The following is a 25,773-nucleotide window of genomic DNA, read 5'->3' on the forward strand; positions in this document are numbered from 1 at the left end:
ATCTCTCTACTAGATAAATGGTTGAGGTGTATTCAGTTCAAATATAATAGACTTTGTGTTAAGATGGTTGAAAGATAAAGACTATTTATGAACCTCAATCTTAATCTTCTTAGCTTGCTTCTTATATAAATACTTCTGACACTGGCCACTATGGCGCTTCTCTTACATATTATGATATTGATTGATAATGATCTCATTATATGTGCACTTCATCCTTTTAAATAAAGTATGTAGATTTTAATATTGTTTTTGTTTGTATTTAAGCTTGGAATGCTTTGCTATTCTTTTGCGCTGTGTGTGCTCTTCAATCAATACCAGTAAACCCTACTGCTTCTTGGATTGATTGAAGTACCTCACAGAAAAACAGGAGGATGTACCGAAATCTCTAAAAATGCTAGACCCATGATGCTATATGTGGGCTTAGCATTGCTTTATATAAATCTCTCTATGGGCTAGTTAAGCTATCTAAGATTGATAAAGCAAAAAAAGAGATTTAAACATGCCAGTTGAGATATAGAAATCATAATCATAAAGCAATAGATAGATTTGAAGTACAGACTTGTCACAGGCAATATAAAGTTCCAATATAGTTAGTAGCATAATCAATATAGCTTCTGGGTTGGAAGAATACACTAACTTAGCTAAGTTGTAGTAATAACTTATGAGAATTTTCAACTGTTAGTAGATCTAGTCTATTATTATATAGACTTAAAGTCAATCTTCTAAATAGAAGCTGATCCAGTCCTTAAAGATGATAAGGTTAAATATTTTGTAATTAAGATCAGTGAGATTAAGATAAGAGAGCAACTGTATTCTCTGATAGTAAAACAGTTTTAACTGCAGCTAGAAATCTATAGATAGGGCAGAGTCTCTGTATCTATTAATGTTTTTAAGCTACAAATCCAGATCTGATAAGGAATAATAAATATTATTCTCAAAATTTAAATCTGCTAAGTGATTCCAATCAATTTTAAGTCTATTTCGCAAGATAGTTTTATTTTAATTTCTTTAAATGAGGTTGTTAACACCTCTTAGAGTGTCTTAGATAACTAAAAATCAAGCTGGTTCATGAGTAAGGTCAAGCTTTTGAAGTTGACGAGCGATTTTTGTAGTCATGATGTACACCCATTTAGTAGATATCCTTTTATAGTATATTTTAAGGGTTACATTTATATAATATATTATGAAGTCTTTATAGAGATCTTCTATCACATTTTTTTATATGTGAAGTCTGTGAATAACCAGTTGAAGAATCACCCAGATTAAGAGTCACAGAGAAGATCTTCTTTAGGACATTTTATAATCAAGCTATAGTATCTCTTCATAACTGTTTTTATAGATTTATAGATTCGTAGTAACAATGCACTAAGGTTGTAAGAAGGTAATAAAGAGTTTAGTCACTATATTTGGTGCAGTTATATCTCTTTCTTTATCATATGATTAGCCAGCTTTTTGAATCTTAGGTTTAGTGCTAGCTACAGATTATTAACTTATTTTAAAGAGGGTCTATATAATTGTATGCTGCAGATCCGCGTCTTAGAATGTGTCCTGATCTAGAGTAAAAGTTGAACCGGGAAATTAATGCTATAGATAGCTAACAATGCTATAAACAGACTCATTATAAGGTGATAATTTGAATGTCTTAACATATATCTTAATCTTTTTCTTAGTCAATAATAGAGCAGCATTCTGACTGCGAATTTAGATTGATAGAAAGCCCTCTGAATAGAAGCATCAGTATGCTATTTTATAAATCTTCAATACTGCAGCTTACTATAATCATTAAATTTCTTTAGATTTTCAATCAATCTGTCTTTAATCACTTTGTTATAGTTTCTATAGTTATCTTTCAAACAACATAGTATTTTAATGGCCAAGTTAAGAACATTAACTTGCTTTTAGATTACGAGTTCTCTGAATTTAATCAGAATATGAATCATATTATCAAGAAGTATAAACTCAATCCTAGTATCATAGTCATCCTTTTATAGAAGTTGAGAAAAGAGAAAGATATGGTGGTATAAATATTTTATTGTGACTTTAGACAGCATTATGATAGTAGGCAGTAAAGTCATCATGCTATCAATATTTATGTGTAATAGTGAAGAGTTATATAGATCTAGATACTCAGCTTAGTATTTATAACTTTAGCTTATGAAAGAGAACTGACTGTGGTTCATAAATACAGGCATTTCAGAGAGCCCTTGCTTAAATGTACTATATATCATTAATATTCAATTAAGATATGGACAGAGTATAATCTCAACTTTACTTGATAAGTTATATAGATAAGGCCTAGAATTAAGATTATAATCTTAAGTAGATAGTATAAAGTACAAGCATAAAGAATATAAACACTGACTATAACCTATCATTCTTTACTGTAACCTGTTATATATGATAAGAAAACAGTAATCTCATTGGGACAGTGGACGCATATGTAATGGATCTGAGCTGATTGCAATTTTTCTATCATATACTCTATTGGTAAGGAATGTGCATCGTGGTAAGGTGGCATTCTGAGCAATCAAAATTAATTGGTACACTGACTTTCATGTATCATATGTAATGACAGAAACATTTTAATTAGGTCTTCAAACGATGGATGGCAGTAGCATGATTCTGTTAATGCATCCGTTCCAGATATTCCATCCTATCAGCGCAAAAGTTGCACATCTGATCGTTCAAATGCTTGGGTCGGAAATGTCTGAGAAGACTCTGATGCTGAGTGAATTTTTTGCCGCATTGAAAGCAGATGAGAGGTTTCTTAGTGGTCCTGATGTGCTCTTGCTCTTGTTCATGCTTGGTCTTTGTACTTGAGAACGTATTATTCTCCTCTTCTGTGGACTTCTTTAACGCTTTTCCGTGTGCATAATCATCATTGATACTTCGCTTTTGCTTCCGCCGGCCTCGAAGGGGGCCCCCTTCCCGAAAGTCACAGTACGGAATAATGGCATCTACACCTTCACTACGTCGCTGCCATTCTCCTTCAAGAGTCCAGACGGTTGGCACGGCTGTCAGTTTTTCCACGAGTGTCACCTGAATAACAGGCGTATTATCGTCCAGCGGTACTTCTTCAGCGGCATCATCTTCTGGTAAGATGGTACCATCGAGCTGCCCGTTAGTGTCGATGACTGCTTGCTTTGGCCCAAACTCTCGCCGTACCTGACCCAACCGCTTGTATCTGAGCCTCTGACGAGTATTAAGGACTCGTTTGTGCGCTAGAGCGACCTCTGAAGCAAATTCGGGGATTGGATTCTGCTCATAGATATCTTGCAAATAATCCAGCTCACGGATAGCCTCCTGCAACTCTGGCTCACTTTCCACGAAAGCCTTCTCCGTGTCGTCAAGGAATCGTGGGCGACGTTTATCCTTGTTCCGGTTCATATTGTTTAAAGTTCGATCCCAAATCTCGTCCTCATCCATACCAAATACCACTTGTTGCATTTGAGTATGGTTTCGCGGGCGATAATGTTTGACAAACGTGGAAGTGTCCGCGTGGTTCATGATCAGGTTACGCGCGGAGTCGCTGATCCATCCTGAACATCCATGTGAGAAAGCATGAAGAGATTGGATACTCAAGAGAAAAAGTCTTACCAGTTTTGTCTAGAATTTTCCCAGTGCCAAATCGAAATTGATGGTAGAAGAAGACACACAAAAGACCCATAATGAATGAGATAGATTTAATAGCCGCATAAAAAACACCATCACTCATAGGTTGATCGCGAACAATGTGTGGCTCTCCATCAATTTCTTCCACTTTGCAGAATAAATAATACTCATCCATTTCTTTCTTTAATGGTAACTCTAGTTGTTGGCAACCACGCATGACAAAGAGTCGCCGCATATCATCCATGGATCTGATATTAGCTTAGAAAGCGCGAGCATGGAATAGCAGTCCCATGATAAACACATGGGGACTAAAGACGAGTGAAACACCATAGATGATTTCCGGAAAAGAAAAGGTATTCCTATAATTAGCATTAGAGGAAACCAGGTGATTAGATATCTATAAGGATGGGAGGTATAACATACAGCGCTTTGATCCCAAGAAGTGTCTTAATATGCTCTGGCTCGATGTCAATTGATAGTACAGGTGGTCCTCCGTGAGGGTTGCGCTGTAGGCTGAGTCGAAGGTGCTTGTACTGCAGTTTAAGGATAGCAGTTTTACGGCCAGCAGTGAAAAGCCCAAGCATCAAGACCAGGCATAACATGATCCGCTGGATGCCCAAGTAGAACCGTTTCTCCCGTGTTCGGAGAATTGTTTCGTTGAACGGAATCATGTCTTCGATATAGACTGGATCATTCTTACGAGGCTGCGTCCTTAGTTTAAACTCAACAATCAATTGTGCGATGCCCTACAACATGTCAGCCTCTTCTACGTTACCTAGGATGGCTACAGCATACCGTGCGTAGGCGCGCTGCCATACTCTTCTTCATTTTCCGCTTTTTTGTCGCTTGGTAGTATACGCGCAAATACTTCCAGTCAGTCTTCAGAGAATCAGCACTGCCGTAGCCTTTACAGACTCGGTTATCTTTTCCATGCCGCAGTCGACAGCACCAATGTAGAAAGCGATATAGCCAATCCGCAGACGCCCTTCGGAGTGCCGCCTCCGGTTTACTCTAATTCAAGTGGTGGCACTTTTCTCTGACTTTCACGTTGCAAAACCTGTGTAGCGCTGAAATCAGCTGCCGAACAGTAAGTTGGGACATGCACAATACAAACCAATGTCAACGATCAATCACTCGTGATCGTAGTTTCTTAGTGTTACCAGACTTGTTGAAGTCCGGATCGATATCGGAGAGGTTTTGCGTAGGGTTGTCGGCTGGATCTTCATAGCGCTGATTGATAGAAATGGCGAGCTCCTTGATGCTGGGGCTTTCGTGCGAGAGTGTCCCAGGCTCCTCAGCATCAGCGATATTCTCGTCATCATATTCCATTGAATCAGCGTCTGAAAAGGTCTCATCCTGAGTCTCTGATAGATCAACGTCCGAGTCCTCAGCGCCAGAGTCTGTCTAATCTGTCTCTGAGGCACATCCATCTTCTGGCTCTGTCAGGTCAGTGTCCGAGGAAACAGACTCGGTTGAGCTGTCATCTTTGACTGAGTCGTCTGAATCATGATACCAAGCACGAGCCATGGTCTTTCGCATTCAAGGAGCAGTTGACAACGACGAACTATCAGGAGAAAATAAGAAAACTGAATATCATAAGAATCATATGAAACAAAAGGAACTAACGGAAGTCCATGATTCCGTGAGTGGGAAAGAGTCAAGGTTATAAAGGTGAGAGAGGAGGACTGCCAATGAGCTAAATTAGCGTAAGCATCCATTTTGTGAGATTGATTACTCTTCGCTTGAAGACTTTAATCGGGCTGACATGAACTGAAGTGATGTATATTCAAGCAGAATTGCGACGAAGTTGTCAAGAGACACCGAACCACTTGGTTGTGGATCTAGTGGAACCTAGCAGAAATGCGCAAGGTGCGTGGTAATAATATATCAACCCTAACCCTAAGTTTCTGTACGAAGGAAGCCGAAAATCAATCTGAATAGAGTTTAGTTCCGCAACCCGGGTACAAATTGAAAATCTTATAAAGTAAATATAATGATGACAGATAATTATTATCATAAATAAAACTATCTTTAATAAAGAATATTTATAGATAGTTAAGAATATAATTCTAAAGTCAGAAAAATATATTATAAATATAATATTTAAAATCTTATTTTTAAATCATAATCGCTATAATGCAATTCTTAGAATAATCTAATTATAAAAATAGAACCCAATCATCGACTGAAAGAGATGAATGTTGAAGATCAATAATATAACATTATAAATGGATAAAGATATATATGAGGCCCTACATGTTATAAGAGGTCTATAACCCTTCGGCGCCTCTAAGGCACCTTCAGAGGACCTCACAGCGCCGCTACCAAAGCACTAGCTAGCTGAGACATTATATAATCCACATCTACAGCTATATATACCGCAGGTCAGCAATCAGTCTATATTTAATTGAGCCCTATATTCAATCAATAAATCTTAACATTTATCTACTTTTCAATAACTGTCTCACATTCTGATTGTTCTAAACCTTAAAATAAAAGATTAGTAATCATTCAGAAATAATTATTATTAGAAATATGTTAGTAGCCATTATCTCTAAGCAACTCCTGAATGAGTTAAAGGGGACAACACCTTAATATGAATTTAGAGATACTGATAAACTTATAAAAATACTATAGAGAGAATATTAAAGATATAGTTCTGAACTAGTAGCTATAAGTAAGGCTTATACTTAACTTATCAAGAAGTAATTAAACTCTATGACTCTCTTTAAGTTGGAAATAATTAATAAATGCTTAGAATAATAAGTCTAAATGACAGAACTAAAATAGAATATACTATAGAATTAAAATTAAATCTAAGATCTCACCTTTAAAGATATAGATATAGAGAAAAAGTGTCCTTAAACTGAAATATTAGAAAAGAAATGTCCTCTAAGATTTAAATTAGATCATCTTTATAATAGAAGAAGCTATAATAAATATAAGATATTTATTGAGAGAGCTAAATCTTAGTTTAAAAAATATTTAGAATAATATAATATATATTTAGAGTATAAGATTAATAAAATATTAGATAATCTAGATTAATCTTAGTTCCTATAGTACTCTCTATTCTAGAAGAAATATAGAAGTATAGTTAATATAAACTAGAATAACTTTAAAAACTATCTTTATCAAATCTTTAATAATTTTGAACTTCTCTAAATTGATATTTTATATTAATATATTAATATAAAGCAATAAAAAGAATAGTCTATATATAAGTTTATTTAATTCTTTTAAATATTGAAGGAATAGATAGATCTTTAATATATAAAGGAGTAGTAGATAAAATAATTAAGTGTTAAGATTCTTTAAAGTATATAAATAGAGATTTAAAAATATTTAAAAAAGCTAAAATACTATAAAGAGATGATAGTATTTCTATAGAAAGTAGAAGATATTATATCTGAATATTAGAAGACTAAGGTTAATAGATAATAAAAGTTTAAAGGCCCTATAAAGAGATTTAAAGAAGATAATAGCTTAAGAAAGCGGCTAGAGTATAGAGAATGAAGGTTTTAAATAAATTCAAGATCTTTAAGAGAAGAATTCTATAAATTTAATATAAGCTAAGATTAAGATAGAAATTATATAAATAGTTAAAACTGTTTTAATTATAGCTAATCTAGGTATTTTATTAGTGACTGTTCTAAGCTGAAGGTTAAAATAGACTAGAGAGGTATAGATAAATTAAAAAATTAAAGTCTTAGCTATTAAATGTAATAATTATACTAAAAATTGAATTTAATATTATATTAGAGAAGAATCTATAGTAAAAATAATTATTAATTATAATGATAGAGCTTTTTAATATATTAGAGACTCTTTCATTCTAAATACTTATTGATAGTAATACTTAGAGCAGTTTTATAGATTAAATTTTTATAAAAAGATTTAAGATATATTTAAATAAGATACTTTAAAGGATTAAAGCTGCTAATAGATATTAAATCCAGTTCTATAATTAATATAATATAGATATTAAGACTGTAAATACTAAAGAGCTATTTAGAACTACTAGATATTTGTTAAATATAATAAATATAGATAGATATAATATTATTTTAGATATACTGTAACTTCAAGTTATTAATCTAAATATAGATTAAAAAAACTAAATTTAGAGATATAGGGCCTATATCAGCCTAGGAAAGATAGAGATTCTTATTATAACTATGATATAGGAAGAGTTTTTAGCTAGATATTTAACTTATTAAATATTACTTAATACTCTTAAAATTGGAGATCTATAGCTATATATAGCTAGGATTAATAATAGAGGCTATATAAAAGTACTATTTAATGAATTTTTAGATTGGAAATTAGTAGCAAAATTAGACTAGAAGGTTTCAGAGTATCTTTAAAAGTATGAGGATATATTCTTAAAGAAGGCCATAAATATACTATCTAAATATATAGTGCATAACCATGCTATTAAATTTAAATCAAATACAACTTCTCTCCATAGATCAATATATAGGTTTACTAAGTCCAAATAAGAGATACTAAAAGCATATATAAAGGCAGCTTTAGAGAAAGGATAAATAAAATCATTAAAAAGCTTAGTAGAGGTCCCTATTCTATTTGTTTTAAAAAAAGATAGTAGTCTTTATCTATATATAGACTATTAGAGTCTTAATACTATAATAATAAAAGACTAATATTTACTTTTCTTAATATTGAAGACTTTAGACCAATTATTAGGGACTAAATACTTTATTAAATTTAATCTCAAGGATGTATATCACTGTATAAGAATAAGATATAAAAATAAATAGAAAACAGTATTCTAAATCAGATATAGTTATTATAAATATAATATGATATTATTCAGACTAATCAATGCCCCTGCTATCTTCCAAACTTATATTAATAAAGCTATATTGAACTTGTTTAATATCTATATAGTGATCTATCTCGATAATATAATCATATATTCAAAGAATCTAAAAGATCATAAAGCCTAGGTTTGAGAGATCTTAAAAAGACTTTAAATACATCAATTATATTATAAACTGAGTAAGTATAGCTTTAGTACCAATACTATAGAATATCTGAAATTCATAGTATCTCTAAAAGATATTAGAATAGAAAAGAATAGAGTTTAAATTATCTAAAAATAGCCAGAACCACAAATAGTAAAAGAAATCTAGTTCTTCTTAGAATTTATAAACTTCTACTATAACTTCATACTGAAGTTCTTCAAGATTATGAAGACCTTGATCAAACTTATAAAAAGAACAGCAAGCAGAGTATTAAAGCATTAGAAATAAAAGAAAAACCTTAGACTGTTCATCTCTAAAACTCTAAAGTCCTTTAGAAAACTTAAAGATCTATTTTATTAAAAGCCTTTACTGCGGCATTTTAATCCTATCCAATCTATACAATTAGAAATAGACATCTCTAGAAGTATTATAGATACAGTAATCATTCAACTATTTAAGAATGATATATAGCACCTTATTGCCTACTAATCCCAAAAGTTATAAAGATCAAAAATTAGATATAAAACTCATAATACCAAACTAATAACCATAGTCAATACTTTTAAATACTGGCGACAATACCTAGAGAATAGCTAACACATAATAAAAGTCCTAATAGACCACAATAATCTACAGTATTTCACTACTATAAAAATATTGTCTAGATATCAGATCTAATAAATAGAATATCTATTAATATATAATTTCAATATAGAATACCGCCCAAGATCAAAGAATCCTATAGATGTATTTAACTGTTAATCTAACTATATAAAAGATATAGAAGAGAAAAAATCCTTTCTCTCTATCTTAAAGAAGAAGTTCTAAAGAAGGATATTTATAGCTGAATAAAATAATATAAACCCTTCTCTTAGATATAAAGAATCTATAAGCGAACCAATATATAAAAAGAAAAATAGAAAGATTTTCTCACTATTAGTAAAAGTGATTCTTATAAGCCTAAAATAGAAAATGTCCTTATAGATAAGAGTATTACTACTAGTATTATAAGAAATCTAGAGTTTTTAATACTGTGGTCTCTAGCTATTAAAGCTATGAAGATCAAAACAATCTATATAGATATAAAATCAGATATAAAAGCCCTTCTTCGAATCTGTCAGTAAGGGAATGTCTTTGTATAGAAGAAAATGAAAAATCTCTAAGAAAGTATTTATAAAGTCAAAGACTTAAACTAGAATATTAGAAATAGTGATCTACTCTGGTATAAAGATACAGTCTATATGCTGCCAAATAAGGCCTTATAGTTAAAAATTATAAGAAATAATTATGATGATATTTAAAAAGGACATTTCAGAAAAGAATGAATTTTAATAATAGTATATTGAAAGTATTATTAATTAGTAATAAAAGCTGATATAGAATATCATATCTGAATCTATATAGTGTATTAAAAAATAAAGGTATATTAATATAAGGAATATAGCTTATTAAAGCTCTTATCAGTTTTTAGTGAATTATTTAAGATTATAACTATAGACTTTATTACTGAATTATCTTTAGTAGAATAGTAAGAGAAAATAATTAATACTATTCTAGTTATAATAGACTCTTTTTTAAAGTATTATATTTATCTCTCTATCTAGAAGGCTCTGATGATTAAAAAACTAATGAAGCTGTTATATGAGCATCTAATTCAATGAATTACATTGTTAAAATATATAATATTAGACTATGATAAACTTTTTATTAATGGATTTTGATAAAATATATATTTTTATCTTAGAATTATCTATTAACTTTCTACCATAGCTCACCCTTAATCAGATAATCAAACTAAATAATAAAACCAATTTATAGAGTATTATCTATATTACTATATTAATTATAAATAAATAAATTGATTTTAATAGATCTCTATAATGTAGTATATATATAATAACAGCTATTATAATATTATAAAGAAAACTTTAATGAAGATGTTGATAAGATTTTAAGAGGATCTTTACATAGATATAATAAAAGAATCTTTAAATAAGAATCTTAATATAAAATAAAAAGTAAAGAAGCTCTAAATAATATAAATGTAACTTTAAATAAGATTGGAAGCTGTGAAAGAATTTTAGATAAAATTCTATAATTATTAAAGAATAGAAAAAATCTATAAAATAAAAGATTAAGTCATACTTTAGATGAAGAATATAATATCATCTTAATATTTAGAGAAGCTAGATAATCATTAGATAGACTTTTTCTAAATATTAAAAATATAGGGAATAAATGCCTACTGTCTAGACTTAACTTTAAGATATAGAGGCTTATACTCAGTATTCTATGTATCTTTATTGGAATCATATTATACTGCTGTAAAAGGCCCTATACTGATGGAATCAATCCTAATTAACAATATATTTAAATATATAGTACAGAATATTATATAAGAATAAATTCATGAATAATAGATCTAATACCTAGTTTAATAGAAGGGCTGGCCTATTGAAGAAGTAATCTAGGAGCCAGTAAAAGCTCTATAAAATATTAAAGCCTTAGATATCTATCTTAAATATAAAGCTGAAGAGTTTATTATAGAAAAGCTATGTACTAGGTGCAGAAAAAGAAGCTGAAAAAAGAATGATTCTTAAAATTAGGTCTATAGACTGTATTTATAATGTAAAAAGCTAAATTAAAAATCTAAATCTTTAAAGGAGAATCTAAATATATTTATAAAAGAAGCTCTAAAGAATATATTAAAAATATCATAATACTTGAAGGCTTAATAAATCTCAATATCTGAAGGCTAAATAAAAAGAATTATCTATAAAAAATCTAAATATAATTATTTAGATCGTACTATGTCTTGGATATATGATGAATTAGATGTATAAGACAGTTATTCTATACAGATATTAATCTTATTAAATTTCTATAATTAAAGATGGACAAGCTACGCGAACTATAGAAATCTATAAAGATGTTTAGCCTAGCTGTTTAGTTTGTATTGAACAAAGGCCTTGGAATATTATAGTAAGCTAATAGGCGTTCACTCCTCTAATTAAGAGTATCTAACATGAATGTAGACTCAGTCTATTATATAGAGATTATATCAACTGACTCTCTAAGGTGATCAGCTGATTAAGAAGCCTATCAATAGTATATAACCATATTAAAACTTATAATAACCTTCTTTCAATCTTTGAACCGAGAATGTATTTTCTTAACTATCTTATAAGTGAGGGACTCTTATTTAGTTAATATCTATAATCTATTAGCAAATATTTAAATGCATAAAATAGAATATTTAGACACATAAAAAGAAGATATTTAATACATAAAATTAAATATCTGAATAGACTGAATAGATAATAATATATATAGAGAAAGATACTTACTATCTTATAATCAGCTATAGACTTTTTTAAGTGTTTATAATACACACAGAGGCTAATAATTATATTATTATAGATGAGATCAAGCTTATTACTAAGAGTTTAAAAGTACTATTAATAGGGCAGAGGGCTTTTATATCCACGAGATCACAAAGATATAATGAACTTTGAGCAGAGGATAAAGCGAGTGTGATAGATAGATAAGTAGTGTATAAATGAGAAGATGTAAGACATAAGTATAGATGAAAAGATGTGAGATATAGGAGCAGGTAAGAAATATGTAGAGGAGATTAAGTGAATACAAATAATAAATAGATATAAAAAGCTCTGCTCTTCTATTAACTAATCTTAATTCATAAAAGTATTATAAATGACATTAGTTATTTTTTTATTTTATCTTATAAGTGGAAAGACAATCTCATCCTTTGAAGAAAATAAGAAAAAATAGATAGGGGGAGGCAGTATATAGATGGATATATAGACGCACAAGTCTCTATATAGATAGTGAGGCATTATCCTATATTAGCACTAAACTCCTTAATAGATGTGTGTATAGATATATAAGGAGATAAATCTATAGATATATATATATATATATGTATAGCCTTATTTACTCGTATAGAGATAATATAGAATCAAAAGAAATAAAAAAATTATATAGAGAGACAGCATACTGGGTAGAATAATATTACAAAAGGAAAGAAAATTTCTAGAGATATAATAAATAGATAAATATTTATAATAATAATAATATAAGTGTGGTATATAATAACAGATTTATTTATCTGTTTACTAAGTAATATATGTGATAATTAGCATATAGTGTAGCTATACTAATATTAAGCTATTACCTGTTAAATCATTTTTAATCTATTATATACTCTAGAATCAGCTTAGAAATATTAATTCTATTAAAAGAAAGAATAATGTGAGGCTTTATATATTATAAGAGATCTATAACTCTTCAGCATTTTTAAAACATCTTTGGAGGACTTTATAATGCTGCTATTAAGACACTAGCTAGCTGAGATATTATATAATTTGTATCTGTGGCTATATATACTATAGGTCAGCAATCAGTCTATATTTAACCAAGCCTTATATTCAATCAATAAATCCTAATGTTTGCCTGCTTTCCAGTAACCATCTCACAATATAGAAAAATAATCTAAGATAAATATTACTGAGATTAATAAAATAGAGTAAAGAATAGTACTAACTTAATTAAAACTAAAAAAAGTATATAAAAAAGAACTTATAAAAATATTTAAAAAGCTATTAAAGAAGTATTATAATTATATTAAATTATTTATAAAAAAAGAATATTAATTATTAATACATCTATCTAAGTATAAAGTAATAATAAATCTAAAGTTAGAATTAATATTAAAGTAAGTCAAGCAGAAATAAAAATTAATATAGAAATTTAAAGCTAAAGATAAATTTATTAATAAATTCTATCTAACTAGATATATTCAAGAATTCAGAATAATAAATTCAATATTAAATCTCTTTATACTAAAGAAAGATTTAATGCTATAGATGATATATAACTATTAATCAATTAATAATTAAATAATAAATGATATAAACAAAACATCATATTAAAAGCAGAAAAAAGATTTATTATAAGGAACAAAAATCATAATAATATTTAATATTAAATAAAGATATTACAATCTAAAAATATATAAAAAAGATATCTACAAAATAGTATTCTTAATAGATAAAAAACTCTATAAATAGATTATCATCTTAATAAGACTAAAAAATCTACTAACACAGTTTATGCAATATATAACGCATATACTCAAAAAATATCTAAACAATTTTATCACAGTGTATTTTAACAACATAATAGTATTCTTAAAGAATCCTTATCAATATAACAAACATATTTAAAAGGTTATAATAAGACTTAAAAACATAGGACTCACCCTAAAAATCAAAAAATATGAATTCAATATAATACAAATCAAATATTTAGAAATAATTTATATATCAAATAAGCTTAAAATATTAAAAGAAAAGCTAAACACTATCCTAGAATAGTCAGTTTCAATGAATATCACAGATATACAATCATTTCTAGAAGCCATTAGCTATATATAAAGATTTATAGAAAAATATGCTGCTATTACAACTCTATTAATAGAACTAATAAAAAAGAACAAACCATTTAAATGAATAATAACACATTAATAAGTATTTAAAAAAATTAAAAAACTTATTAAATATATATCAATTTTAAAACTATACAACCTAAAATTATAGAATATTATATAAACAGACATATTAGAATATATAATCAAAGCAATCCTAGAACAGATTAATAATAAAGAAATACATACTATCACATTCTACTTAAAAAAATGTATAAAAGCTGAATTTAATTATAATATATATAATAAAGAACTACTAGTAATCATTAAAACATTTCAATAATAGTAATATTATCTCTAAGAATTTAAACATGAAATTACTATAAAAATCAACTATAAGAATCTAAAATACTTCATAATAATCAAAGAATTATTAAGAAGATAAATATGATAGTATAAAGAACTATCATAATATAAATATATAATTGAATATATACTAAAAAAATAGAATATCGTTATAGATATACTAAATAGATAATCAAACTATATAATTAGCATTAAAATATCAAAGATAAATATTCTAAAATGAGATTTAAAAATGTTATAACACAATCATAACACTATCTTAGTAGTAACTATCAGAATCAAAGAATTAGAATTTGAAAAATAACTAAAGAAAGAAACAAAAAATGATAAATAAATTTAATAAGAATTATACGACGGAATAACAATACTGTAAGATGGATTAGCAGTATAGAACAATATGATCAGAATATCATAAATAATGATTATAAAAATCATTAAATAACACCATAATCTATCTAGCTAAGAATATCAAAGAATTAATAAAACAATTAAAATAATAAATTAATTATATTACTTCCTATATCTTAGAAAAAAGATTAAGAATTACATTAAGCACTATAAAGACTATAATTAAAATAAACTATTAATATATAAATCTTATAGAAAGATATAGATATCTAAAATATTAAAAAAAGTATAATAAAGCATTACCATCAATTTTATTTAAGGATTACTAGAATTAAAGAAATCTATCTTTAGAATAATTTATACTGATGCTATAATAGTTATTAATAGACTAATTAAATATATAATTCTATAATCAGTACTAAAAAATATAACTATAAGATAATATGCAAGCCTTATACTATAAGAAGTATTTTTATGGACTAATTTATTAAAAGAAATTATTATAGATTAAAACAAGCTATTTATAGTAAACTATTAACAAATAATTATAAAAATATACAGAATAAAGTATAAATTATCAATAGTAAATCATTAATAGACTAATAATTAGTTTAAAAGAATAATTTAATTAGTTAAATAATACTTATAGAACTACATAGATTGAGAATAAAATAATTAAATATAAATACTATCAATAATATAATTTATAATAAATAATATAATAAATACAACTATAAAATAAGTATTATATTTTATAAATCTTAGATACTATCTAAGAATAATATGAATTAATGTACTAAAAGAAGGATTATTAAAGATAGTAATAATATAAGCTAAGAATCTTTAAATATTTTACTAAACAATCTTATAAGACATTAAATAAATAGAATAAAAAATGAAAATCTATTATAATAAAAAGTATAAGAACATATTAATCTTTAAAAAAAGAAAGAAAGTTTACTTTCTATAACAAACTATAAAATAGAAGAATTTTAATATTCTAAATAAAAGACTAAGTAATAAACTTAATACAGTTAAATATAGATCTTTTAAAATTAAAAAAAAACTTATCAACAATAATTACAAACTCTAACTATTAGTAAAAATGAAAATATATTCAGTATTTCATATCTTATTATTAGAATCTATAGAAAATCCAGAAAACGACAAAGATAAAGCCAGTAATAATGAATTCAAAGTCGACTTTATCAAAAAATAGAAAATAGAATAAGAAAGAATTTTTTATTTAATTAGATAAATAGAATATGGATCTAACTATAATTCATAAAAATCAATCAGACACTTAAATTATCCAGAAAAAATTCAAGCTTTCCATTATTAAAGAACTCAAAAAGCAAGGAATTAAAAAAGTTATTTTTAAATAACCTAGAATAAGCCTAAAAGACAATAATAACTATTTCATTAACTCATTATTTAACTAATTTTTATTCTTCCTTTTATTTTCTTTCTTCTTCTTCTTTTTACTCTTCTTTCTTTAATCTTTTTAGCTCAGCAATATCCTGTATATCCTTTGTTATAAAATTATTAATATATTTCTAAAAAAGATCATTCTATAATTTTAAATGATAAAATTTCTTAAAGATTTCTTTCTTCTAGATATAAATTTAATTTTAAACAGCTATAAGCTACTATCACTCCTTATTAAAAAAAGAAGTTTTCAATTTAGTACATTTTTAATTTAAATAAATATATTTATTATAATAAAAAGATTTTTTAATCATTATATAAGATTTATTTAAATTCATATAATAAATATAAAGAATAATCATTTTAAAATCCTTATCCTTTAAATAATCAGCAAATTTCGATTTCTAGATATAAAAAGATTTCTTTAAAGATATGATTAGACTATTATTATAAATATAGAAAATTATAAAATAAAGATACTTATTTAAGAATATGAATATAGCTGATTATTTATTATACTATTAGGATATTAGTCTTTAAAGAAAAAGATTATTATAAAAATCAATAAATTATAACTAATAAATATTATAATAAATATTATTATATAAGCATTCAATAAGATTTAAATAATAATAAGCAAAATTATTATTAAGTATAATTATATATTATAAAAATGATACTAAAAATAGCTATACTTTTAGCCTAGCTATAGCTATTGATATAATAATATAATTATTATATATTAATATCTTATTTTAATATATACTAAACACATGATCTAATAAAGTAGAGCTTTAATATATAGAAGTATAGCTTTTATATAGTGAAATAATAATTCTAAATATTAAAGTATAGCTTTAATATCTCTTAATATATATAAAATATTTATTTACTATTATATATATAGTTAATTATCTTTTATCTTTATCTTAAATAGTATATTATTATTTAGTATTTAATAAATCTTCTTACTATTATTATTATTTTTGATAGATAATCATCTGATATTAGTCTTACATTACTCTTTTATCTTGTGTTAGCAGAATATCCTCTAAGATCTCCGATCTTGAGACGAGTTGTTGACAACTTTTGACACTTCGGATCTTTGCATTTAACATAGAAATATATTAATTAATATATAAATCATGTTTTAAGATTAGATTAACATTTTAAAAAGTTATTTACTTAGTTATATTAATAGTAACTAATATAGTTATATTTTCTTATTTTAAAAGTAAAATATTAGCTATAATTTAAAGTATTTAAGATTGGATAGAATATCTATATGATTCTATTAAAAATATTTATATATAAAGTGATTCCTTTTTAATAGAGATTAATTTTTAATATTTTGAGCCTGTTACTAAGATTTCAATATAATCATTAAAGCGACTATAGAGTGTTGACTTTACTATTTTATAAAGATGCACTGCTTTACGAATACTTATGATTTTTTGATTTTTTAACGTGTTCATAGCAAGTAGAAGTCTTTCTTCATATTTAGAGCCCTTTTTTATATATGTTTTAGATATTTTGGAATATAAATGATATTTTAAAGCGAGTGGTGAATTAAGAAAGTTAAGAAATTTAGTAGGATGCGCAGAGTGCTTGTGTGCGCAGAATGCTTGTGGAATACGTTAATTATTATCGATTATATAATCATTTCCGAAGCAGCTTTTCATAAATTGAATTCTTATTTTTTGAATTAGGACTTTGTTTTAGATATTTTTATAAATATTATAATAAATTCTTAATATTTAGATTATAATTTAAGAATTATCTGGATGACAATGATATCTTTTCTACTTTTTATTTATATTTTTAGATTATGTTATATAGAAGAAAATATATATATATATTTCTATATCTATTCTATAGTATTCATTATTATCTATCTATTTTTTTAATATATTTTAATAATTAGATAGAAAATTATAATTTAAATAATTAATTCTAATTTTTATATTATTTATCTATCTAATTCATTAAAATTAAGAGAGGTTTTAATATATTTTTAGAAATAAAATCTAATTATAATTAAAAATTCTTTGATACAGTTCAGTTATTTGAATAAAAACTAGATTAAACTTGAACCAATCTAACTATAATTAGTAATTCTTCTTTAGTATGATTTGATTTTGATTTAAAGAGTCAGAACCGTTCAATTTTTGGTTCTGGTTTTAATATTAGGGATCAAACCGAACCGACCCACTTTTGGGTTTGGTTCAGAAACTCAGGACCAGAACCGAACCAAATGACAGCCTAGACACGCTGAAGGGTTATAGACCTCTTATAACATGTAGGGCCTCACATTAATCTTAAATTTAGAATTCTTTAGATTAGAATTATTTAAGATTATTAATTTTAATCTATTAGATATTTTAGGCAGCTATATTAATCTTAAATTTTAAAAATTTTTTATTATCATTTCTATAGATGGTATTCCTATAGGTCTTGATAGCATCTTTTCTAATTAAGCTTAGCGCCGGGTAGCTTTTATATGAACACCCGTCGGGATTCCACGCAAACTAGTATTAGTTGTCCATAACCATGCATTTGCCTTATAGACAATTCATCTGACAAAGCTAGAGTTAGAGTGCTATTACATGTATCATGATGAGCAATAGAATAGAGTATATGTCTGATGTAAAAAGCACTTGATGGGAGAGAGGTATCTCTATCTAATAATTTCGATATCCACGGGCTGCTTCCCAACTCTGCATTTAGGGGAGCACAAACCTGTATTTTACTTGACTTGGGTTCTTTTCATCTGATCTAAAACTGCCATTCCCGCCTTCCTTAAACATTTCCCCAAGATCTCCCTTTCCGCTTCGAGGCACGATTTCAAACCTGCCTTCTACTCGATACGTTGTTGCGTCAAATTTTCCTGTGCCCTGGGTCATGAAGCTCCCCTTCCTGCCTTCAAAGTCTTCCGACTCAATGAGATCGGTGAAGACAAAAACAGCAGATCCATCCTTTGCGCAGCCAGGCCCTGCAGGGAGGTATAGCATCTGATAGCTGCTGGTGACCTCAGAGTTGAGATCATCGAGGATCATTTTGACTGTGGCGGGGGTCAAGCGAGGGAAGGTAGATTGAGTAGCAGGTGATCTATCCTCGTCCCAAGAGAGAACCCTCGCGGATGTAGAGTAGACTTTCTGCTGAGACATGTTTTGTCTTTTTTAAATTAGTATGAGGGTATTGTATTGCACGGAGCTGAAAAAAACTCACTCTTGACGAAGATAGACCGGAATAGTTATAGTCCCTAGGCTCCGATTTCTGATTTAAATGCATTACTACTGGCAAGGGACTGGCTATTAATATATATATTTTGTAATCCCTATTTTTTGATTGTTACTTAAGACTCCACCAACCTGAAGTTTGGACTCAGGTTCGCGTAATATTTCCACCTCGGGCTAGATCCAACGCGACCCCTCTTTCACGAAATTTGCGCGTAGCCACGTGACTGTAGGCATTTGTTGGTAGGGAATGGTCATGTCAGGGTGGGTCTCTGACATGACACAAATTTTTGTCAGGCTTGACAAAATTTTCAAGGGCTTGACGTCAATCCATTTTTACTAATAAATTACAGAAGGAGCTATACTGTTTTTAGTAATAAAATATTCTTAAATATTTCATGTGATCTAATTATTATTAAATCCAGCTAATAACTGATGATCTAAACTAACTAAGTTATTGCCAAGAAATATTTTAAATTTCTATTGGTTTATTCTGAATATTAGCCAATAATATTGCTTTACTTTTACCCACTTTGCCCCACTATAAATTTCACAAAAATTGTCAGATTTGACAATGACAAGGCTGGTCAGGCTTTTAACCAGTCCCTATTTGTTGGAGAAGGCAGTTACGGCGCGAAAATGGCCGCACACGGACCAGAACAATCGTATGAAACCGGTCGCGGCACGTAACAAGTCACCACGTAAAAAAGTCACTGCATGACACAGATCAATCGCTGAAGAGGGTCACCTCCGTCATGGACAGCGCTACGAAAAGGGCCGCTGTGTGACTGGGTTTGCACCGTGAAGCCGACAGCTGTGTGAATTGACCCGAGCTGTGAAAAAAATCGCTGTGAGCCAACATCTCTTAGTGACATCGATCGCTTTGGGGCAAGACTGCCTTTATCATGCATCCACAATTGGGATATGTGCATCCGAAGCAAGACAGTAAACTGGAATACGTCCCTTGCCTGTCCACTGGCAGCACATAGGCCGGTTGGGCTAGTAGTTGTAGCCGAGATACCAGCGATTTTCCGCGGAATGAAGCTGTCTGCCAGACCAGTCATCCCGGAAATTCTCAAGACGAAAGACGCCCCATATATTAGCCTCCCCGACAAGAGCAAAAGAACGAGTGACGACCGTGGACTACGATCTGCTATTCCCGCGACTTACCTTTATGCGTGCACGGGGTGGGGAATCTCTGGAACGACCAGTGATAGCGGTGGGTACGCTTCCACGCGGCCTGCTAACGAGACGCATCAAACACAGACCGTAACACGATAGACACAAACAGTAAAAGGAATAAACGGTAACTTATTGAGGCAGTTGGCCGATTAGATTTGGTTGACGATTATCGGGAATATAAGGGAGCAGGCTGACAGCCTGACACACGTAATAAGTCACGTGCAGTGTTTGAGTCGATATCGTGACACCTAACGCTATGGAGGCTGGGATGTATGGGAAAGGGAACCTTGAGATTTGCAGGCCGGGACAGATCCAAAAAGCTTGGCCCAGGAGAGCATAAGATCAATAAATGTAAAAATCGCTAATTTGAGATTATTCAATATTTTCCAGTTGACATATCCTGATCCAAAATTTTCTAATGCGAGTAGGTGATTTGATCGGCCGGGAACTACGTTTGTTATCCTGGGATCGGACCAGCAAAACCCTAAAACTAGTCGTAGTCAATATGCTTGGCGAATTCCCCAACCTGCCTGTGGAGAGAACTATCTTCCGCCAACCACAGTGCAATGCTCTTCATCTCCTGTGCAGCGCGTCCCACCCACAGCGAGGGCATGTTGGCCAAAGCACCCCGGAGGAAAAGTAAAATCTGGCTGCCGTCTGCTCCTCCGGCTCCCGCGCTAGCCAACATTCCCAGTTTGGTCCGGATATGCGTTTGTTTGACAGCCATATTTTGGAATGGGCTTTCTCCCAGAGCGGCAGGACCAAGACCAGGCATCCAGTTGAAGATCATTGACTCTGCCACTGTGGGTATTATATCTTTCATCGAATGACATGTTTGGTGAAATATACTGGAATAAATCAATTTGGAAACTATTTCATGAGAGAGCGTTTCCCATTTCACGAAAATTGAACCCATAGCAGATATGGATCTCTGTTAAAATCTATCAGATTCAAAAGAATATATACCATTAGAATTCATGCTCTAAATTTCATGTATATCTGCTTACTATAGGATTGCAGCTTCAAAAGACTGAGTTATAGAAGGTTAAACTATATCGAAGAATGGAAAATGCGTTTAAATATAGTTTAGCTTGATAAGAAGATCTCAAGGATTCTGAAGAATCGTTAATTCGCAAATATTGGATACATATCACCCAATGACGTCTTATATGCCTATTTGTAAATCGGCGCCTCAAAAAAAAAACTACTCCGCGACATCCAATATATAGCACAGGCTCATAATCTAGTTAAATATCTACGAATAGTGGCTAAGTATTTCAATTGAAACATTAGTCTGTTCGTTAAAGTAACAGCTGGTGCTACCCATCAAACTAGCTAATCCTAAGAGACTTACAAGCTCTGGTTCAATTTAGTTGAATTTGTACGATCTAATAAGCCTTTTCGTACTCGACTCTCCTATTGGACATAGCTGCTCTAGGTCATATAGAGATACGCGTAGCAGTAAAGATGCCGTATAGTTAATTTGCTATAGTTCAACAACTGTATATGAGCCACAGTCAACAAATAAGGGGCCATTAAATACACGCAAGCATAACATACATAAAAATAATAAGACCACGTTCCTCCGCAAAGCAAAAGAAATAGTGAGTAGACCAAGCTTTCACGGTGACCGTGCCGCATCCAGGGTGGGTTCCTCTCATTCATTTTCACTTCCTTTCAGGTAGTCGTCTTGTGCCTACGGAGCGGAGTGCCAAGCGCATATGCTTCCTCATATTGATTTGCATGCTGCGCATGGTCATATCGTTATTTCTACCGGCCATAAATTGCATATCGGATACGTCCAAATAAGATTGGCGCTTAGCACCCTTTGCAAGCAGCAGTTTCACTACCGCCTCATGCTGACTCGCTGCGGCCCAGGATAGCGGCGTCTGGCCGTACTTTTGATCCTTAGATTCAAGATCAGCACCCTTTCCAAGTAGCAGCTTCACTACCACCTCATGCCCACCTTCCACGGCCCACGATAGAGGCGTCCGACCATATTCACAGTCCTTAGATTCAAGATCAGCACCCTTCTCAAGTAGCAGCTTCACTACCGCCTCATGTCCACCCTCCGCTGCTCGCGATAGGGGCGTCCGACCATATTCATGATCCTTAGATTCAAGATCAGCACCCTTTTCAAGTAGCAGCTTCACTATCGCCTCATGTCCACCCTCCACGGCCCATAATAGCGGTGTCCGACCATAATAATCCTTGGAGTTTGGGTCATGTTGTCTGTCGAGTAAGGCTGTCATGGATTTTTCAAGTCCAAAGTATGCTGCGAGGTGTATTGCCGTTATCATTTCAGCTTTCCAATTGAAGATGCGAGAGTAGCGAGAGAAGCCATCAGACGCCATTAATGCCTGGCTACAGGCAGATATTTTTTTCCTGTTCTCAAGGAGATCCAAAATCAACTTCCCCCCTTCAATGGAAGATATACGAGCATGATGTCCCCAATTCCGTGCAGCATAGTCGTAAAGAATATTTGATTCTAATCTTGCCTGAAAAGCCTCATGTGTTGGACTGAAACCGGATTCAAAAGTGTCAAATGACAGGTACGTAGCGCACGTCTTTGTAATATCAGTATGGGCGTTAGGAAACCAGGCCCTCCAAGTACGCTCGAAGTATTCCTGCGTTGTATAGTGAATTAAACGTATAATTTCACATTTTTCATCAATAATAACCAAGCCAGCGCACACAGAGACTATGAGCTCGATATCTGTCATATTCTCTCTGTCAAGTTCACGCTCGTCCATCTCTACGGCTATTGCGTGTTGAAGCTCTGAACAGGTTAAGCTTCTCTTGGCGCAAGTGATCCATGATAAAACTTGCCTTGCCAGCTCTCGGTGTTCTGGCGACTGCGCATTGATTCGATCCATGGCTTCCATATAGGCACGATCTAACGCTTTGAACTGCTTGTCATCATTATCATTTAGCGATTCAGTTTCTGTCTCCAAATCCCTAAGCGCAAGCCTGATTGCCTTAGGTGTTGTCTTATAGGCGAGAGAATCGACAGAAAGCTGTGCAAGGAGAAACCTGTTTAACGTCAACTAATGGGGTTTTCAAATTGAATAATGCCATACATTCCCTCAACTGCCTTAGCAATCTTGCTCTTGATCTCTCCCCGGAGAGAAAGATTCTTTGAAACTGATGATTGGAAATTCTGTAATTTCCCATCAAGGTATTTTTGTATATCTGAATCACTAGCACGGATCTCAAGTCTTATACTTTTCTCAAACCATTTTTCAATCTCTGGGATAAACCGTGACGTCGCGAAAATGTTCATTCCTGTCTTAACCTGAAGACTAAAGATCTCCTGTAGGAATATTCCACGACCCTCATATGAAACTTGGCATTCGTCCAGTGCATCAACAATTATAAAAGTCCTTGAGTAAGAAGATATCACCTGACGCATTGCATCTAGGATTTCATCAGGTAAAGGACGAGTTCGTTTAGGTCCATGACGACTATATAGATCCTTCATAATATTGGGTATAGAAGGCTGTTCCTGAACTAGCTGCTTTAAGAGGCTTAATATTAGATCAATCAGGCTTTGCTTATCCTTTTGCTTGAAATTGCAATACAAATATGCAATGCCGATGGTAGGATCTTTTTCAAATTTCTCCTGGAGGTAGCGGATAACAACAGACGTTCCAATTGTCTTTCCTGCTCCGGGCATACCTGGACAGAAAAGACTCTGATGGCCTTCTTTCAACCACTGCTGAAATTCATTCGATCTTAACAACCATTCTCCAGTCCCTTTATGTCGCCTATTAATGAAATCACTTTGTTGAGGACCATAATCTACCGGCGTAAGCCATCTGGTAATAGCTTGATGCTCTTCGCGTTGGTTCTGCTCGTTGATAATAAAATTTGTATCTTGAGTTGTCTTTTGAACTTCAACTATGGCTTCCTTGACTAAGAGGACTAGTTAATAGGGTTACCTCTTACAAGATAATGTGCTTGACTGACCAGATGAAAGAATATCACTTATCTTTTTCTCACCCTGCACCCGCTGAGGGATTATTTGATATAAGAGATCTCTCGCATACGCTGCTGCTGCCATTGCTGCATATCCTTGCCACTCCTTACTCTTATGGGAATCCGAGTAATCACAGATGCCACGGATTACTAAACAGGGGAAATGGTTCATTAACCCCGCTGCTTCCATTTCAAAACATAGAATGTCCTTCTCCTCTGTCAGCTTATCCCGAATCAAAGCATCTTTCATCAATTTATTTCCCGACGCGATTAACCCATAGTGAATCATGGGGTTATCCTCATCCTCAGTCCGTTTCAATCGTAATATCAATTTAGTCGAATCACATGTTTCGGCGCAACTTGCTTTGCTATCTGGGGGGTGGATAATATGATTTGGGTAAAGTCTATCCAAGTCTGGCCGTTTGTATTTTTTTTGCATTCTTTTGTTCTTCTCCAGTACGTTGCTTATGACTTCCTCAAGCTGATGTCCCTTCCTCTCGTATTGGGCTCTGAGTCCGCTCACCGCTGTCCTCAGGACGGTAGGTGGCTGATTTAGGAATCCTGTTCGGCAGAAACTCTGACCTTGAACCGTCTTGCCAAAGTCATATTGGAAGACACTACCTTCTCCATCACGCGACGCGCTAACCACAATATCACCAAGACGAATATCATGCCTGCTCGGTACACCACCACCAATACCTACCATTAGACCAATTCTAATATTAGGAAAGCTGTGGAGCATATCTCTCGCAACACTCGCTGCAGACGAGGTACCATACTCTCCATCAGGCAGGACAGCAATTACAACCTTATGGACACCAATCTCGCCTAGAGTATAGCAATTATTATCGTTGGGAGAAAGAGTCTCTGGTTGGTCGTCCTCTTTGTCTAGGAATGACTGGGCAGCAACATATTCGGTATCAATGGCGCAGATCCACCCAACGGTATAATCAGATGGATCTGACATGAGGAAGATTGGTGCGGTTCAAAAGTAAGGCGCACAATTGAAACCACAAAATACCTAGCGTATCAAGACTTTTATCACAAATCGATGGCTCGCCCCTCTTGATGGGAGCAGACTTGAAGTGCAAGACGGGTCGAACAATTGGGTACAATCTGCCGCTGTCATAAGTTTGGGTTCATAAGTTTGAGTAACAAGACTATTACCCCAACCCCGCTTTTTCGTATT

At 31.2% G+C, this 25,773-nt stretch overlaps 4 protein-coding genes across 4 annotated transcripts; all 4 read right to left on the reverse strand.

Moving 5' to 3' along the window:
• Positions 1-2,592: 2,592 nt before the first annotated feature.
• BGW36DRAFT_441407 (putative C2H2 finger domain protein) lies at positions 2,593-5,139 on the reverse strand (the record flags this gene model as incomplete). Its single annotated transcript, XM_046221554.1, has 8 exons — positions 2,593-3,539; positions 3,598-3,860; positions 3,912-3,971; positions 4,036-4,358; positions 4,408-4,621; positions 4,643-4,679; positions 4,737-5,012; positions 5,037-5,139. 8 exons carry the CDS (start codon positions 5,137-5,139, stop codon positions 2,626-2,628), a joined length of 2,190 nt encoding a protein of 729 aa, XP_046065661.1. The 3' UTR covers positions 2,593-2,625.
• A 13,502-nt stretch (positions 5,140-18,641) lies between these two features.
• Positions 18,642-19,522, reverse strand: BGW36DRAFT_351548 (uncharacterized protein). Its single transcript, XM_046213357.1, has 2 exons — positions 19,417-19,522; positions 18,642-19,362 (listed from the first exon to the last, which is right to left on the reverse strand). Exon 2 carries the CDS (start codon positions 19,353-19,355, stop codon positions 18,912-18,914), a length of 444 nt encoding a protein of 147 aa, XP_046065662.1. The 5' UTR covers positions 19,356-19,362; positions 19,417-19,522; the 3' UTR covers positions 18,642-18,911.
• Positions 19,523-21,854: 2,332 nt separating this feature from the next.
• On the reverse strand, positions 21,855-22,636 carry BGW36DRAFT_390675 (uncharacterized protein). The gene is made up of 2 exons (XM_046217508.1): positions 22,167-22,636; positions 21,855-22,092 (listed from the first exon to the last, which is right to left on the reverse strand). Exons 1-2 carry the CDS (start codon positions 22,269-22,271, stop codon positions 21,976-21,978), a joined length of 222 nt encoding a protein of 73 aa, XP_046065663.1. The 5' UTR covers positions 22,272-22,636; the 3' UTR covers positions 21,855-21,975.
• Positions 22,069-25,722, reverse strand: BGW36DRAFT_70072 (uncharacterized protein). The gene is made up of 3 exons (XM_046222526.1): positions 24,576-25,722; positions 23,687-24,521; positions 22,069-23,639 (listed from the first exon to the last, which is right to left on the reverse strand). Exons 1-3 carry the CDS (start codon positions 25,549-25,551, stop codon positions 22,274-22,276), a joined length of 3,177 nt encoding a protein of 1,058 aa, XP_046065664.1. The 5' UTR covers positions 25,552-25,722; the 3' UTR covers positions 22,069-22,273.
• Between the last annotated feature and the right edge of the window lie 51 nt (positions 25,723-25,773).

Source organism: Talaromyces proteolyticus (genome assembly GCF_021365285.1).
Source record: "Talaromyces proteolyticus strain PMI_201 chromosome Unknown BGW36scaffold_15, whole genome shotgun sequence".
Classification (NCBI taxonomy): Eukaryota; Fungi; Ascomycota; class Eurotiomycetes; order Eurotiales; family Trichocomaceae; genus Talaromyces; species Talaromyces proteolyticus.